This window comes from Chelonoidis abingdonii, chromosome 7, assembly GCF_003597395.2.
Source record: "Chelonoidis abingdonii isolate Lonesome George chromosome 7, CheloAbing_2.0, whole genome shotgun sequence".
Taxonomy (NCBI): Eukaryota; Metazoa; Chordata; order Testudines; family Testudinidae; genus Chelonoidis; species Chelonoidis abingdonii.
In genome coordinates this window covers 86,519,462-86,537,044 of record NC_133775.1, presented here as the reverse complement: position 1 = coordinate 86,537,044, position 17,583 = coordinate 86,519,462, and the positions used below count along the sequence as shown (strand labels likewise).

Sequence of the window (17,583 nt, the reverse complement as noted above, 5' to 3'; positions counted from 1 at the left end):
ATAACTATCACTTCTAATTGAAAGGCTGTATTCATGAAAGCCAACCCTTTATGTAGTGAAGATATTTTCATACAGTATATCTTAAAAATAACAAAATATGCCTTTTCCATTAAAACCGAGTATTTTTCCTAATCAGTTAATTCTTTAAACCCTGTATGAAATGGAATCTTTCTATGCTGGAGGTAGATTCTTTTGGTGGTGTTAACAATAAAAGAGATCAAGAACGTATCTATTAAGATTATAAGAATGGCCATACTGGTCAGATTGATTGTTCATCTAGCCCAAAATCCTGTCATCTGACAGTGGCCAATGCCAGATACTTCAGAGGGAATGAACAGAACAGAGCAATTTTGAGTGATCAGTTCCCTGTCCTCTTGCTTCTGGCAGTTGTATAGGAATAACTTAAGCATGGGATGTCTCTGATCATCTTGGCTAATGACTATTGATGGACCTATTGCCCATTAATTTAGTTATTTATGGGGAAAACGAAGGTAAGGTCTGCCACCACAGGACAACAATTTTCCTATTAACAATTTACATGGCGTTTATATTCAATTACTGAAATTATGATGGCACCATTACTTTAGTAACATTTCTATCACATAGGATTTGGGTTGTCTTAAAGTAGTAGCACATTGTTTTGGAGGAGCATCCTTGTCAATATATTTACAGAATGCATCATGCCATTGCTATATTTATGCAAATCATTTTAAGGAGCAGTCGTTGATATCTTTAAGATTCTGTTTTCCATTGACAGACTTAAGGTCTTTGCCTGGTTCCTTTCTGAGGCGACAGTGCCCTCTTGTGGTCAAAACTACATATTCTTAGAGAAATATTTCCTAGTGAATAGCTTTTAGCATTTATAGTCTATGCTAATTGAAAAAGATGGGATTCTCCACACGTTCTAAATCATACATTCTTTTGTTCTTTTTAATTTGAAATAAAAAATGTTATTCCTATCTATGTCTCCATGTTTCCATACTTTTAAATCATGTTTATTTTTTCTTTTGGCTTCAGTTGCAAGTAAAAGGGGTGTGGGGAGAGAAACGTTGGAAATCTGGATAGCTGGAATATCTGCAAGTTGTGCAATTATTTTTCATATCATACACCTGTGCTGAGAGAGGATCTTCCAGGTGTGCTTTGGAAATTTAAAAATAAAGTCAAACATATACTTGATGGAAAATGAGACAATTGTCAAAGGGAAGTTTACAGGTAGAATTTGAAGAATTTCTTCTGAAATGGAGATACAATGTATAGCTAGCAGTGAGGAAGGCTAATTAATAGCCCTTATAGTGTCACAATAATATAGTACTCTGAAAGAAGCTGCATAGAAAGAATATTTTATTGTTACCTTTGACTACACTTTCAACGCAGATATGTAATTAGCCTGCACTTTGGATCGAGGGTTAAACAAAAGGCAAGCATAATTTTATTGCCTGAAATCTGAGAGCTACTTATTAAAATAATTGAAGTGAATTAGCATTTGGTATGTTTGTAAGATATGTTGTCGAATGTTCATAGATGGGTGCAAATATGGTTGTATTAGCAATATCCCAAATGACTGCATCCCGGCTTTTAACAACTGCCAATAAATATCCATCAAGAAACTGCTTATAAATATAGTTAGCATAAGATAGGCTATCTTCTTTCATAGTCTGAAAGTGAACAGTTATTTTCTTTTTCATGCTATGGGACCAATTATTCCAGAGTTTTCACTGAGAAATATTTTAGTTGCAATGTATATGTTTGCACAGTTTGGGCTCTCTTTATCAGTATGTACAATGTCACTACTTGTTCAAGAAAAATTAGGCAAATATATATTTAATTTATGGAATTATATATGGAATATAATGGGTAGAACACTGGGCTGGGAGTCAGGTGGGATTTTTGATGAAGTGTTGAAATTATTTTGATCGCTATGATACTTTGCATGGTCTTCCTCTCACACTTTTACACATGTGGAAATAAAGAATAACTCCAGAGTCAATAGAGTGATATATTAGTGTGAAAATGGTGTGAGAGGCACAACAAGCCTATCATCTCAGACAGAGCACTTTCCCAGTGTGGGGTCACAGTGTCTGCTATTACAAGTGATCCTTGATACTACTGATATCTTTACAGTGTAAAGAACACTTCATTGTCTGTATGTCACAAAGCTTGTTTCTGTATAAATATACAGCAGAGGGTCTCCCTAACTAGCTACTTCTATAAACCATCGCCACTAACTGTAGTGTGTGATCATTAATGGATTTCATCTTCACAACACCACTGTGAGTTAGGGAAGTATTATCCTCATTTTACAAATAGGCAACAGAGGCAATATAGATTAGAGTAAGTGGGTTTCACTTAAAAGGGTGGAATCCTGGTCCTATTGAAGCCAATGGCAAAACTCACCTTGACTTCAACAGGGCCAGCATTTTCTACAAGAAATCTGTAGCTGAGCCAGGAATTGAACCCAGCTTTTCTGAATGCTAATCTAGTGCCCTGAGTGGTAGACAGTCCTTCATCATCAACTCCCCACAAGCACTGCAAAGCAGCTGCACAGATATAAACACTCTTTACCACTGGAGATGTAGTCTGGTAGCACTTCTTCAGCAGAATTCCCATTGACTTTAGCTCGCATTTTACCCTTATGAGTGCAGCTGCTTCAGTCCCCAAGGACCTTTCCCCCCAACCTCGCCCAGACCTTGGCAGTGAGACCTGGGAACTATGCAGATGTTGCCACAAGCTGATGCATTCAGAGGCACTAACCAAGTTCCTTAGGCAGGTCTTAAGTGCAGGAAAGAACAAAAGGTGTTTGTGAAGGAGGAACAAAATCTAAAAGCTTAGATCAGTGTCTGATTCAAGGGAACATGTTTACCGAAATGTGTCATTTACCAACATTTCCAATTCAGGAATCCAGCAGCAGGAAAAGGACTAAAAACTCTTGATAAATTAAATAGAAAACATTAGCACCTGGAGCAGTGGTGGCCAGCCTGAGCCTGAGAAGGAGCCAGAATTTACCAATGTACATTGCCAAAGAGCCACAGTAATACGTCAGCAGCCCCCCATCAGCTCCCCCACCTCCCAGCGCCTCCCACCCACCGGCAGCCACACCGATCAATGCCTCATCATCCCTCCCCGCACCTCCTGATCAGCTGTTTCATGGCATTCAGGAGGCTCGGGGGGTGAGGGGGAGACGGCACAGCAGGTTCAGAGGAGGGTATGGGAAGGGGTGAGTGGGGGCAGGGCCTGTGGCTGAGCCATGGGTTGAGCAGTGAGCATCCCCCGCACACTGAAGAGTTGGCACCCATAGCTCCAGCCCCGGAGTCAGTGCCTATACAAAGAGCCTCATATTAACTTCTAAAGAGCTGCATATGTCTCCGGAGCCACAGGCTGGCCACCCCTGCTCTGGAGTGTCCCTAGTATGTATAGCAAGTGCCAGATGAAAGGGAACTCACATTTCCATGGAAATAAATTGTTCATAAAGAAGAGCTGTTGACATCAGAGTGAGAATCCAAGGTATGTTTAAATGGTGCTAAGTGGGTCAAGACCTTAACTAGTTTATTAACTTCTTGAGAGTTTCCTTATATACTTTTTTGAGGGGTAGGGGAGAAGAGGATGGAGGAATGACATAATTTTATTAATTTTTTAATTAAATAAGAAAATGTGTCCATTAAATGTACCATATAATAAAATAATAATAATAATACTTAATAATACTTAATACTTTATATTTGCCTTAAGGAACAAACAAAGCCCCTGCCTCATAGCTCCCAGACAGTAGTACCACAATCAAAGACTGGATGTGGATGGCTGTATAGGGGTCTCACACAGAGCAGGACCTGGACAAGGTGGGGAAATATAGATAACAGTACATTCTCCTGTCAGGATAGCTCAGTGGTTTGAGCCTTGGTCTGCTAAACTCAGGGTTGTGAGTTTAATCCTTGAGGGGGCCACTTAGGGATCTGGGGTAAAAATTAGTACTTGGTCCTGCTAGTGAAGGCAGGGGGCTGGACTCCATGACCTTTCAAGTTCTAAGAGGTAGGTATGTATATCTCCATTTATTCTTTTTTTCCCCACCCTGTAAGCTGAGGCAAGCTGTGGGAGTCGGGGGCATGTTGCAAAAAAGTCCTATTGAATATGCTTTTCACAGGGACTTCACAGAAGTTCTGCTACCTGGGTAGGTGAAGTTAATCTGCCCATCCTGTCAGGGTGGATTCTGAGGTCTGGATTTTGTCCTAGAAGGCCTACAAAAAACAACAACAACAACAAAAACAGTATTGGAATGAGTTAGCCATGCCATTTCCTATTCTTATGAGTAAAAAGTGCTTGGAGCTGAGAGTGCTACAGGTTCTGGAGCTCTGGGCCAAAAGAGATCAGTCCTAAACTAGGATAAAATGTGGGGTTAACAATTAGTTACATACCAGTCCATCCATTCCAACATACTGGCTCAAGACCAGCAATTTCAGAGAAAGGAGCAAGAAACCCTGCAGTGGACTGTTGTAATTTTATATAATATAAATACAGTTTTTAACATTCATAGAGTCTACAATCTATGTATGTCCTTGGCTGTGACTTTGGATTCTAATATTCTGATGAGTTATCTAGGCACATTGAAAACCTGTTTTCTGTTAGTTCTACCATGAACCAGTGTTTTGTATCCGTTCCTGGTCAGACTTTTTGGTCTTTGTTTTACCTCTTGTTCCTCTGCTGATTTTAGCCTCATTTTAAAAAAACAGAACAACAACAACAACAACAACAAAAACTCTTTAAACATGAAAAGAGCTTCCTCTTAAAGGATGTTTCCTTTGAAATACAGCAGCTAATACATAGTGTAATCTCTACCATAGCATGGCAGAGAGATAACCCATTTTAAATATGCCAGGGCTGTTAACAGCAGACGTTAAAGTGAATCAATACAGAAATTCAAATTGACAAAAAAAACTATCTTTCACAAAGTGGCCAATTAGAATCACAGGAGATAAGAATCATTGATATTGCAATTGTATGGGTTTTGATTTTATAGCTCTCTTTAACCATGTATGTTTTAAATATTTAACTTTACCTGTCCATGAAATGATATGAGAATTAGGGTAAAGTAATAAAAACAGACCCTTAGCATTTAGCTCAGACTCCTCAGTATATACCAGATATCTATTATATTAGTTTGTCAGTATTCTAATGGTGGTAAGGAGGTTTCTTTTGCTTTAGTTGATAAAGACTATAATAACAGTAATAGTCAATATGGTTAGTATGGACAGTGAGGAATGGCTAGGGTGGAGACATTTCTGTTGGAAAAAGCACTGGTCCTGGAAAGGCTACTTCTAAACTCTTTCATCTTTAGAGTTTATTAGGGATTATTCCAGTGAAGATTAAGTACGGGTTTTTAATTTTAATATGCCTGTAAATTTTGTATTCAAAATGAAGAACTAACTATGCTGACTTGAGCAAGAGTAAGTTTTGGTCAACCCTCCCTCCTACAGCTCTGCAAATGTACCTCAACATAGATTTACAATCCTTCCTGCTATTCTAGTCTGGGGCTTCTCTTTAACAGAGACTTCCGCAAATTGGAATGGAGCCTTTGGTGGGCTTGAGGCCATCTTCTCCCACCAACTCTTTTGGACCAAGGATTTCCCAGTATAGGTGTGAAAAGCACTCTGAAGCACAACTGAGAGCTTGAACACTTTGATCAGCAGACTACAGTGTTGGAGACATGCTGTACCACTAGTGAGACAGGTGCTAGGATACATGGAGCACTATGCTAAGGATTTGCAAATTGGTCAATAAATCCAGCTGAAAGGAGAGCAGGTTGAGGGGAATAAGACAGTGGGGGAGGGAGCACCTTGTGCTGTGTAAACAGTTGTTCCTCTTGAAGGTTGGAGTACATCATACATGTGGGGCCATGGGGGATGTTTCCTTTCCTAACATGGAAGTAAGCAGGGTTCATTTAATAAAGAACAGCAGGAAATCAAACTCAGCCAAGTTTACACAGCTCTACAGAATATATGTGTGTGCCTGTGCCTATCCAAACATGCTGATCACAACTCAGTATGTATATACCTAGGTAACAGATGGTAAATCTAAAAGGTTTTTTAAATGCAATTCTATGTATATCTTTGTTTTACAGGGGACTACGTAGTCATGTCAGTTTACTTTGACCTGAGCAGAAGAATGGGTTATTTCACTATTCAGACCTACATTCCCTGCACACTCATTGTAGTGCTGTCCTGGGTCTCTTTCTGGATTAACAAGGATGCAGTTCCCGCCAGAACATCTCTGGGTGAGTTGCCATGTCTTCCAGCATGTATGTTATGATCTATGTATCTACGAGAGCCCCAGTATAGAGGAGCATCTGGCTGCAGGTCTAGTATAGTTCCCTGTGTATCACATGCAAAAGAGTTCCATTTGTCACTTAGATGGCAACTGGAATTTATGTTACTTGTCAAGGTATAACATGAGTCAAGCAATATTTGCATCTCTTTCCCATCCTCCTTTTACTATATTGAGTCCTGCAATGGGATTGCATACTTCAAGTAATTGCAGTGGAAACCTGCACTGCAGTGAGTTTCAGGAGCACCTGATTCCGTTATATACTCAAGACCTTGCATTTTTTGAAGAGCTAGTTGGAAATTCATCCTTTTTTTGCCATAAAGATGTTGGGGAACACTTTTCTGATATTTGAGCAGCTTGGCATTTACACAAAAACATCCAATGCTATGCATGTAGTCAATGCCAAGGAAGAGTTAATCTGGCCAGTTACCCATGAAATACCATGAACAAAGGTGAACAAAGGTACGTGCATGGCACAGGGATATGTATCATGTGTGAAGTCCTAAGCTTTCTCTACTGTGGTGTCTCTAAGGGTGCTGCAAGATCTCCCGTCACATCTGTACTAGCCATCATAGTGCCTGTATATTCATGAAGAAAATAGATATTTACCCTCCTTTGCCTGCTTAATAAGAATATCCTTAAAAAAAACAGTTATAAGTGTGTTGGGCAGCATGTCATGTAGTTTAACATTTTACAAGTCTGTGTATCCCACTATTATTTTTTTTTAAATGGTAGCAGAAACAATGGATTATTGGAAAAAGATGTGATGTTCACACTAGAAAAATTGATTCCATCCTTTTTCTTTTGATAGCTGCACAATAGACTAATTCCCAGTTTCCCTGTGTGAACATCTGGTTCAGTAAAGGACTTCCATGCATGAGAGAAATTTATTTCCCTAAAGGATAAAACCTATTTTTATTATCTTGCTATCTGGACAATCTTTCTTTTTACCAAATCTCATACGTATGTCTCAAAAGCACCAACAATCAGCTGTTCTTTTACCTCTGTTAAGAAGTGGTGGTGTTTAGTTATAAGATTTGTTTTCATCTGTATCTAAAGAGTTATTGTTCACCATGTTTTGGTATCTCAGTTGTTTGTATTTTAATTCCATACTTACTTCTGTATGATTGTGTTTTAATACATGACTGTTTACTGTGTGACCTCTCCTGGTCCCCTGCTCCCACAAAAAATATCCAGCTGTTGTCAAAGTTATTGTCTCTGAACATCACCCATCTTCAGGAAGCCTTGCGCAGATGGCACACACAAGGCCTATACACCACATAAGACTTATTTGAAGATCTTAAGTTAGACTTTAAGGCTCTGATCCTGCAATTTACAATGCACAGCCAGCCTGCTCCATTGATTTCAGCAGCATTCTGTGCCCTTGCAGTGGTCTGTCTATGCTTTGTAAGTTTCCCTGAAGGATGAACTTCATCCATGGGGTTTACTTCACCTACAGAATGGGACACTGAAGGTAGACATGTGAATATGTGCATTTCTGAAATGTAACTGGAATATTTCATGGCAGTTTTTATCACATGACTTTACACTAGTGATGGACAAACTTCAAAAGGCCCAAGTCTGGGTTTCTTTCAAGTAAACACCCCCAAAATTCAAACCATCCTTCTAAGAATCTCCAAACCTTTGGGTCTGGCAAAAGTTAGGAGGGAAACTTCACAGGAACAGAGTCCTCTCAACTATAAATCAAATGAATTTTGAGATGTTGTCAGAGTTCCTATCATATGTTGTCCCAAAAGTCTCACATGCAATTAGTTACAATTAGCAATTTCTACATGAATTGGTCGATTGACAAACTAAGAGTAGGACAAATATAACTTGTTTCTGAGAAACAGTTGATGGCACTAAAAATGCAAAGTAGAATTGTGTGTCTAGATGATAAAATTAAGGCCACCCAATTTTCACTTTCAGAGACCTGGATTTGAGTCCTGATAAGTAAAAATGTCTTTAGATTTGCCAGCCTAATTTTCAGTTCTGCACAAAAACACAATACAAGTTAGCCAACACTATTGTAAAGCTCTTTCCAATGGAGACTCAGAACTGGATTATCAAGGACTTGCAGGACAGAGCATTTTAAAATAATGTTATATGTGTACAAGATCAGTAAGTGAATTCAATTATTTTTGAGATGTACAGCATGGACCGGATTCTCTCTTGAAATCTGGCCTGTTTGCACCCCTCAGGAGGCTTAAAGGGACTCGAAATTGACCACAAATTGGCAGCAGAGAATTCCTATGTTGGAAGGAAACTCCCTGTTGCAAATGTGCTGGATCTTGGCTTTGTGCCAGTCATTCCCTACCAAAGGGTGTGATGGGGTTCAAGGGTGGGAGTGGGACAACCCAGACCAGTGAGGGATTGTGTCACTACTTGCCTTGCAGCCCTAGGTGCTTTACAATGCTTTGTGCTTAGCCAACCTACCAACATGCAGATCATGCCCCTAATGTCCATATGCTATATAGGCCTGGTTCAACAGCTCTGACTACAGCAGCCTGTCTGCAGCCCCAATCTGACTTCTACCCACTTTGGTTACAACCAGCACACTCCCAGTCCCAGATTTTCCCAGAACTATGTTCTCTGCAATGTCCGGCCCTCACTGGGACAGTTCAGAGAAATAATAAGGTTAATTTTTTCCTCTAATGATCCAAAAGCACATCACAACTTATTAACTTACCTGTAGTAAGTACACCCTTCCAATTAAACACAGCACAGAGTTGTGTTTTGATTTGTTTTTACAAAACAAAACAAATATATCAAAAATTGGACATAAATCTGTTTAACTCCCCCTGACCTTCCAGGATTACACACTTTAGTCATAATTCTAGCATACCTACATCCAGAACTCTTAATACCCCCACAAACATACATCACAGAAGAATATTAATGATCTGTGAGTTCTTAGTTTTCTTATGATACCTTACAAGACATATTTTGTACAAAGATTATTTCAGTCGTGTGAAGGGTGTGAATACCGATGTTTTTAGTGTCATACAAGGGTCAGCAGAGTTTCTGTCATTTTGTATGTGGGTTTTGGGACTATTTTAACTGTGGGAAACCATCAGTGATGTTCACCTTCAACATTATACAGGAGAAGTCACTTCACATACATACAAGTTCAGTCTCTATTTGGTAATCAGTGTTGGCTTTCAATTCCTGTGTGTGGATGAGCAGTTTTCTGTACTCAAAAGTATATAGGTATTCATAATGTAAACTCAAAATATAAGAATGTAGGCAGGTGTGAAAGCTCAAGCTGACATTTATTATTATTATAATTAGGGGTTTTGTAATTAGGGAAAAATGGTAATTTCTCCATTTTTTTTTCAATCCTTAAAAGCACACATTGGGATTAAATTGTGGGGTTTTTTCTGTTAAATCTTTATGGGCTTGATCCAAAGCCCATTATAGTCTCTGGGAGTCTCTGGATTAGGCCCTATAGAAATTCTGATTTTTGCATCCAAAACTTTAAAATAATAGGATAGTCCCACAAACAGTGGATTAGTTACAATTAAGGTGAATTGTCAGAATTATAGTGTGGATAGTGAGGTGCAAGTTTCCCCACATATTTGACTGCTATGAAGAACAGAGGAAAATCCCAATGAAATCAGCAGGGAGTTTTTCCACTATCAATGGGCTTTGGATTGCATCCTTAATCCTTTATTTAATGAACATCAAACTCATTCATATGAGATATTCATATGAGATGTTAAATATAGGTCTTGGCTTTTTGTTGACATTTAAGATTCTAGCTCTCTTTTTTTTGCCCACTTTTTTTTTTCATAATACTTCCTTGAGAGATTTTAGGCATTTCCACCTCTTGTCACAGCTGCAAATACTTTTCCTTGGGTATTTCAGCACTGCCCAGAAACTGAAAATGAAGGAAACTTATTTCAACAATAAAGAACCTTCAAAAAGTTCAGTTCTAAGGAAGGACAAAGTTATTGAGGTTGATCTTTTTTTCCCAGCTGAGTTTGTATACCTCTGCTGAAAAGTTATCTTTTTTCCTAATATTCTTCAGGTGCTACAGCATGGGAGTCCCATTGGAAACAATGCGTGGTAATTTGTATTTCCTTTGACTGCCTGGAGTCTCTCACTGAATACACCGGTCCCTCAGTGCTTAGCATGCTCCTTTTTAACACTCTTGCTGTATGTCAGGACTCCAGGGCATCCTTCAAAACCAGTCAGCATGTGGCAAGTGACAGAATTACTTTGTCACCTTAAATAGTAACATTTCTTTTGTTCAATTCTGTCTCCTTACCAGGTATTACAACTGTCCTGACAATGACCACCCTCAGTACAATTGCTCGTAAATCTCTTCCCAAGGTCTCTTATGTGACAGCAATGGATCTTTTTGTGTCAGTTTGTTTTATTTTTGTTTTTTCTGCACTGGTGGAGTATGGGACCCTGCACTACTTTGTCAGCAACAGAAAGCCAAGCAAGGATAAAGACAAAAAGAAGAAAAACCCAGTATGTATCGTTTTACTATCAAGACTGAAAACTTCCCTATGTAAATCTCAATTATGTTTTCTGAGAGAGCATTTAAATCCTACTTTGTGTTGGTCTTTTCGTTATACTGTGCTATAGCTGTAAACCGTTCACAGACGTAAATGGGAATGCAAACTCAGTCAACCATGGGCAATGAATAGCTGATATATTACAGTTGTCTGGGAGCCTAGAGATTGATTTCTTAGTGGCAGGCTTCATCTAACCAAAGTGTTCTGAAAGATACAACCATTACCAAAACCATGCCTTTGTGTTATGGTAAATAGAGTCACTGATATGAGAATCACCTTCTCTGTCTTAGCTCTGCCTGTATCTTGTGACCCTATATGATGACATCCTGTTTGTACGCTGAAATGATTCTCTTTTCTTTACTGCACATGACAGATTTAAAAATTCAGCTATTCTACTTTTTATTGCTGTCCCCATCTTCTTGCATGATTATCAAAACTTCTGGTCACAATGGGAATTTTCTCCATTAGATTGATTCATGTAGGGAAAAAATACCTGTTTATGTGCCATTATTTCTTGGGGAATGACAAAGGCAAAGCGAAGAATACAGAGCACTTGAGTGTTTAATTTTTATTTTCAAAGCACAAAATGTATTTCTTGCAAATCCCTGTCTCTCTATCCTTTCCATTCTTTCCTTGTTTTATTTTCTTTACTGTACCTTCTCTCCTGAATCTCTTTTTTTATTTTTTACCCCAGAATGTGATTCTATTAACACTTGTAGCATTACCTGCTAGCAGTAACAAGTATATGATAACAGTCTTTATAACAGCTGCAGTGAAGGCTATTAGAAATCGCCTGTTGTCAGTGAAGTATTTGCAGACTATTTGGTTTCAGTGAGGTTAGCATCTTACCCTTCTATGCTGAAGCAAAACTCTGTTCTTCTAGAGCAACAGAATCTAAGTGTGTGGAGGAGGGAGGGAACCAAAAGAGACAAAATATAAAAAGAAAGAAAATGCATTTGAAGTTTCTCCTCTGCCTTCCCTCTACACACACTCACAGTACATGGAGTACACCAGTGGAGATTTTCAAATGTACCTAAGGGACACTTTCAAATGTATCTAAGTCAATTGGACTTGAGTGCCTAAATCCTTTAGAAAAAAGAACAGGAGTACTTGTGGCACCTTAGAGACTAACAAATTTATTTGAGCATAAGCTTTCATGGGCTACAGCCCACTTCGTTGGACGTATGGAGCCCACGAAAGCTTATGCTCAAATAAATTCGTTAGTCTCTAAGGTGCTACAAGTACTCCTGTTCTTTTTGTGGATACAGACTAACACGCTGCTACTCTAAATCCTTTAGGCGCTTATAGTGCATAGGAGAGCAAATACACAGGAGAGCAAATAAAGTTTAACATATTTTGTCACTGAAATGCACAGTTTTATCTTATTCTAAATAATTTTGTTATCACTTCATTCCTTAAAAGCTTGTCGATGATCTGCTGATTTACCAAAAAGAACAAAACAAAATGTGAATTTGTTTGTACTGGATATTTAACCAAATGAAGAAGTCATGTAAACAGTAAAGGTTTGTGGGCACCTGGGGACATTTACAACTGTTTTCTACAATCCAATAGAAGATTAGATTTTCTTTCCTCAGATCAGAAGAAGGGATGGGCCTGATGTTAAATCAAGGCTCAAAGAAACCCTGAACATTAGGGCGGAGAGTTGAAGGGCCAATTTCCAGTAGCAGAGACTTTGGCCCCAAATATAAATCCAAACTTTGCAGTTAGCCTCTGATTTTAAAATGGGATGACCCAAATGACAGCTCTTAATTCCTCTGAACAATGGAAAGATTGAAACCAGGTTCCCTATTTTGTGGCTTTGTCCACTTTAATTACACATTACTGAGACGAGAGAAATATTTTCTTATCTGTATTATAACAGAGTTTCTTATTTAAAAGGCTGTCCCCCTTTCCTGTTTATAATTTACTTATTTTTTTACTTACTACATTTTTAAAAAGTATTTTTAATTTATATTATTTTTGTCTCTTTCTTCCTCTTGTTTCTTTCTTTATTTTAAAAATTCTGATTCTTTTTTCTGTCTACAAAACAAAAGCTTCTTCGGATGTTTTCCTTCAAGGTATAAAGTTTTTGGAATGGAAATTTACTGCATGCGACTGCTGAATTTAACTATTAGAGCTTAAATGAAATTATTGCTTTTTAATTAGATATTTGAGCATTCTACTCAGCGCAACATCCTAAATAAGTAGAATGGCTACAGATTTCCAAACAAATTTGTAGAGTTGATTCAGCAGCCTGAACCCTGACTCACTTATGGTTTTGAACTTGAAGTTCAAGAAAGCCCAGCATTTTTGGATCACATGAGTTAAGAGAGCCTCATGTGTTTAAAGCATCTGTATTGCTCTCTTTATCAATTACCCATGGGATCCAATACCACCAGCCACACTGAGCACCAGTAATGCACCCTTTTAGAATTCAACTCTGACCACTTTTAACATTTGTGATCTAATTCAAATAAACAAAACCAAAATCTCTTCTAATGATGAGCTGTTCAAAATTCACTGCCATCATTAATTACCCCATGGTGTTCTTATGCCTAATGTCAGAGTTTTGAAAGGGTTTTAAATGCATACATTTTCTAATACTGTCACTGGATCCACATGCTGTTGTTATCCAAAATAGCAAATATAGATAGCTGTATACTACATCTGACTCTGATCTTCATTCAGAAATGCAGAGATTAAGTTCCAGGGGAAATAATTAAGGTCTAAACGGAAGCGAATAGAATTGACATATTCTGTGGAAATTGATCTGTGATAATTTTCTAGAATCATAAAAAAAATTGGCCAGGTGTCAGCCAAAAGTTTGGGTGGCATGCATTATGCAATGCTATGTTCACCAATTGCTCAAAATAGTTGGAAATGCCTAATTAATTCAAGTTATAGCAAATGTACATACATGTACAACTACTGTATATAGTGTTGGACATGTAGAGGCTTCTAGATGGTGAACAATGGTAGAAGCTGAGCTGTATGGATTAATAAAAGCAAACTTTTGGAGACTGTTCAAACCTCTTGATTCAGAAGAACGAGTTAACATTCTCTTTGCTCTTTTCAGCAAATTACAGATATTTGCCAGTGCCTAAGCATGGACTTACTTTTATTAAAGAAAATCCTGCATTTCCAGTTGATTACTGCAGTTCCGTTCATGTGCAACACCAATAATTGTCTTCATATATCATGGAACTACTTAAAATATAAAAGGCAAAAGCAATCCAAATGGCCATTAACTTGCATTCCTGAATGTTTCCTTTAACCTCTAAAGTTTAATTTATTTGGCACTAAACCTACCTACTCATATTTATTAGTCTGTAATATTAATCTGCGTTGTGTATCTCAGAATTTAAGCTATATATATGCAAATGTTCTTTTAATAATTTAAAATTAAGGATTTAGTATTAGAGCTCCTTGTTCTTTAGCAAGTCCCTGTTTATCCCTATTTACTCCTATTTGTATAGACTGACCATTAGTCTAAATCAAGTTTTGTTATGAAGATTGTAACAATCTCTTTCTTCCTGCTCCCATATTTTGTCCCTCATTCATCACAGGCACCTACAATTGATATCCGTCCAAGATCAGCTACTATTCAAATGAACAATGCCACCCACCTCCAAGAAAGGGATGAAGAGTATGGATATGAGTGTCTCGATGGCAAAGACTGTGCCAGCTTTTTCTGCTGCTTTGAGGATTGCCGAACAGGGGCATGGCGACATGGAAGAATACACATCCGCGTTGCCAAAATGGACTCCTATGCCCGCATCTTCTTTCCAACTGCCTTCTGTTTGTTTAACCTGGTGTACTGGGTATCCTACCTTTACCTTTAAAATCAGAAAGGAAATAGGTGATATGAGCCTTACTCACTGAATTTCTTATAGAGATGGTTTCCTTTTGAAGTCCACTTAAGGTATTTATGACACGCTTTATAGTGGTCTGAATTCTCTAGTGCCATAACCCAGTAAATATCAACCATATCATATTGTTCATCTAAAACTATCATATAATTATTGTGATTTAAAGGATTCCGTTCAATATGTTTAAGTGATTTGAAACAAAAAATAAAACAGGTAACATGCAGCTCTACCAGCTGGAATAGAAACAAACAGAGCAGTGTTGGGGAAAAGGGAGGGAAACATGCCAACTTTCAGTAATGATTGGATATTGTCATTTCAATCATGAGTGACTGAGGCTAGAATTTCAAGGTAAAGTATTGTACAGTTTGTTAGCATCTACTATAAATATGCTATATCTTGGTCCTCTGTGGGCTTTTCTTTTTGGAAGAGTCATCTTTCACCTTTCACTTTAAATAAATGTTACTAGGCTAGCAAAGTAACTTTCCCTCTCAAATAAAAATAGACATTTCACTATGCCATCCTTTTAAGAACACATGTACAATGCTGTAAATATTTCAATACCTTGTAGTACTTAAAGTCTCTAGTGCATGCATCTCTTTTGGCCAAAATAAATGAAGCAAAGGAACCATAACGTATTGTCTTTTATTTTGTGTCTCTGGCTGTGCTACTGTAACTGAAATGTGGATATTTTTTTTTTTCCTTCTGGAAGATTTGCCCCTCTCCCTCATGCACGGAAGATTCAAGCAGACAACAAAACTTTCATGTAAGACTTTAGGGAAGCCTTAAGGACTGAAACAACTAACATGTAGACAGAACAATCTGTATGACCAATCGAATACTTAGTTTATAAAGTAACTGTATGTGTTTGCTGCTGTTTTAGCCCTCATTTTCCAATGATAAAATTGTTACATCTCAGCTGAATTTACAATTATTATACATTGCAAGATCATCTGTGGTCTTTTAATTTTTAGTGAATCTTTTCCCATATTGAGCCTGTACTTCGATTCTTTTTCTCACATAGGGTATTTTGGGGAGATAGATTGTAAGCCTCTTGGAGCAAAAACCATCTTTTTGTTGTGTGTTTGCACAGCACCTAACACACTAGAGTCCTGGCCCATGAGTAGAGCATCTAAGTGCTACAGTAATATAAATACACTAATAAATAAATAATATTAATAATACACAATCAATTTGAATTAATCAGAAGGATTAGAAACAGCTTTGATTCTTAGCAACCACAACAAATATTTATTTTTTAGGCAAAGTTCAGGTTCATTTTGGTTCATTATACTTTGCACTATGTGCACACCTATCATTCACCACCCATTCATGTTTTTGAACAGCAGTATTAGTCAGTGCTGCTTTTTGCTCTGTGCGTACCTTTCCAAAAATACAGACTCTAACCCTGGCTAGCACACACTTTACAGGTAACCTTGAAACAATGAAAGGAAATGAAGAGTGTCTTTGTTAATAAATCATATGTGCATAGCTTATGTGTATTAAAACCTATTTAGCCCACCTGGGTGAATCTTGAAACTCATTTAGCCAGTGGTTTTCAGAACCTGTATGATGCTCAATTATGCAATGTTAAGCATATGTATATATTACTGACATTTTTTTTTATTGTCAAAGATGTAAAATGTCAGCTCTAGAAAAATGGGTTTGGAGTTTGCAATGAGAGATGTATATGTATGTTATTACACAATTACTAATAGACTGTATGGAGACATAAGGACAGTTTTCCACTGTTTGTATAGTTTTGGAAATAAACATTTATAGAAAGGTATAACTAATTCTTGATCATCAATTGTTCCTTGTCCAATGTATTTGACAACCTTTTAATAAAGGAACTGCACACACTAGTGGACTTTTTCAATAAAATTGCTGCACTCCACTCTACAGTATCCTTGTGGTTACTTTGTTAAAAGTAGTTTAAAGCATATTAGAACAGTATTACAGTTTGCTCTTGAAACAGCTTTATTTTTAAGTTGGCTAGATTGTGACAAAATGATTTAGCCCCCAATCCGGAAAGCATTTATACATGTGCTTAACTTTAAGCATGTGAATAGGCTCTTTGACTTCAAAATGAGAAAATGAGCTTTTGAAGAAGTGTTTGCAGGATCAAGGCCTTCAAGTAGATCACCACTTTAGGTTCATCCCACTCTTGAAAACCAATGGAATGGATGTATTGGTCTGAAAAAGGATACTAGTTAGAGTCTCCATCTGAAAGTATGACTACACAAGGTGCACGGCAGGAGCAAATCAGGCCAAATATTGACCAAAATAAAACTATTATGATTTACTATACCAGAACAGATCACTCACTATTATCAAGTCTGGCATCCTTTTTCCAGTAGGAGACAATAAATATTTTAAATAAAGGCTAATACATTCCCATTTCAATAATGCATCAAGCCTTCAAGGGTGTACAGTGATACAAGTGAAGAAAATACCCTTTCAGGACTTTGTGGTAACCACCTTAAATCTGAAGCATGAGATTTGAGTATCTTTATCTCAGCATGTATAGTTACAGGAAGGAAAGAAAACAACCTTCTCAAACGCCGCCTAACTGCCAGGATCCTGCTAGCCTTAAATGGGCTGAGTATGAACTTACTCCTCAAGAAACCTGATTAGTTTCACTAGGACTATTCATAGACTAAATAAGGCAATAGTAAGGGAAACAGAATCTGGCTCAGAGTGAGCAGGAATAGACATGTTCCTCTGAACATGTGCTCCACTGCTTATTCAATACAGGCTCAAAGGTCACCTTTGTATTGTAATGTTAGGCTACCAAAGCAAACATGAAGCAACAAGCAAAGTGACATTTCAATGGACTCAGTGAGGGTTTTTCTGCTCTCCACAGAGATCTGCTGCAA

At 37.7% G+C, this 17,583-nt stretch overlaps 1 protein-coding gene across 2 annotated transcripts in view; it reads left to right on the top strand.

Moving 5' to 3' along the window:
• The window catches only part of GABRG2 (gamma-aminobutyric acid type A receptor subunit gamma2), a 94,508-nt gene extending 77,907 nt beyond the window's left edge, over positions 1–16,601 (top strand). The window contains exons 7-10 of one of the 2 annotated variants that reach the window (XM_075068085.1): positions 6,110–6,262; positions 10,586–10,791; positions 12,893–12,916; positions 14,405–16,601. In XM_075068085.1, coding sequence (XP_074924186.1) covers positions 6,110–6,262; positions 10,586–10,791; positions 12,893–12,916; positions 14,405–14,680 — 659 coding nt within the window. In that variant the 3' untranslated portion in view covers positions 14,681–16,601. The remainder of the gene's footprint in view (positions 1–6,109; positions 6,263–10,585; positions 10,792–12,892; positions 12,917–14,404) is intronic. The other variant, XM_075068086.1, reaches the window with a different exon arrangement.
• Positions 16,602–17,583: the final 982 nt, after the last annotated feature.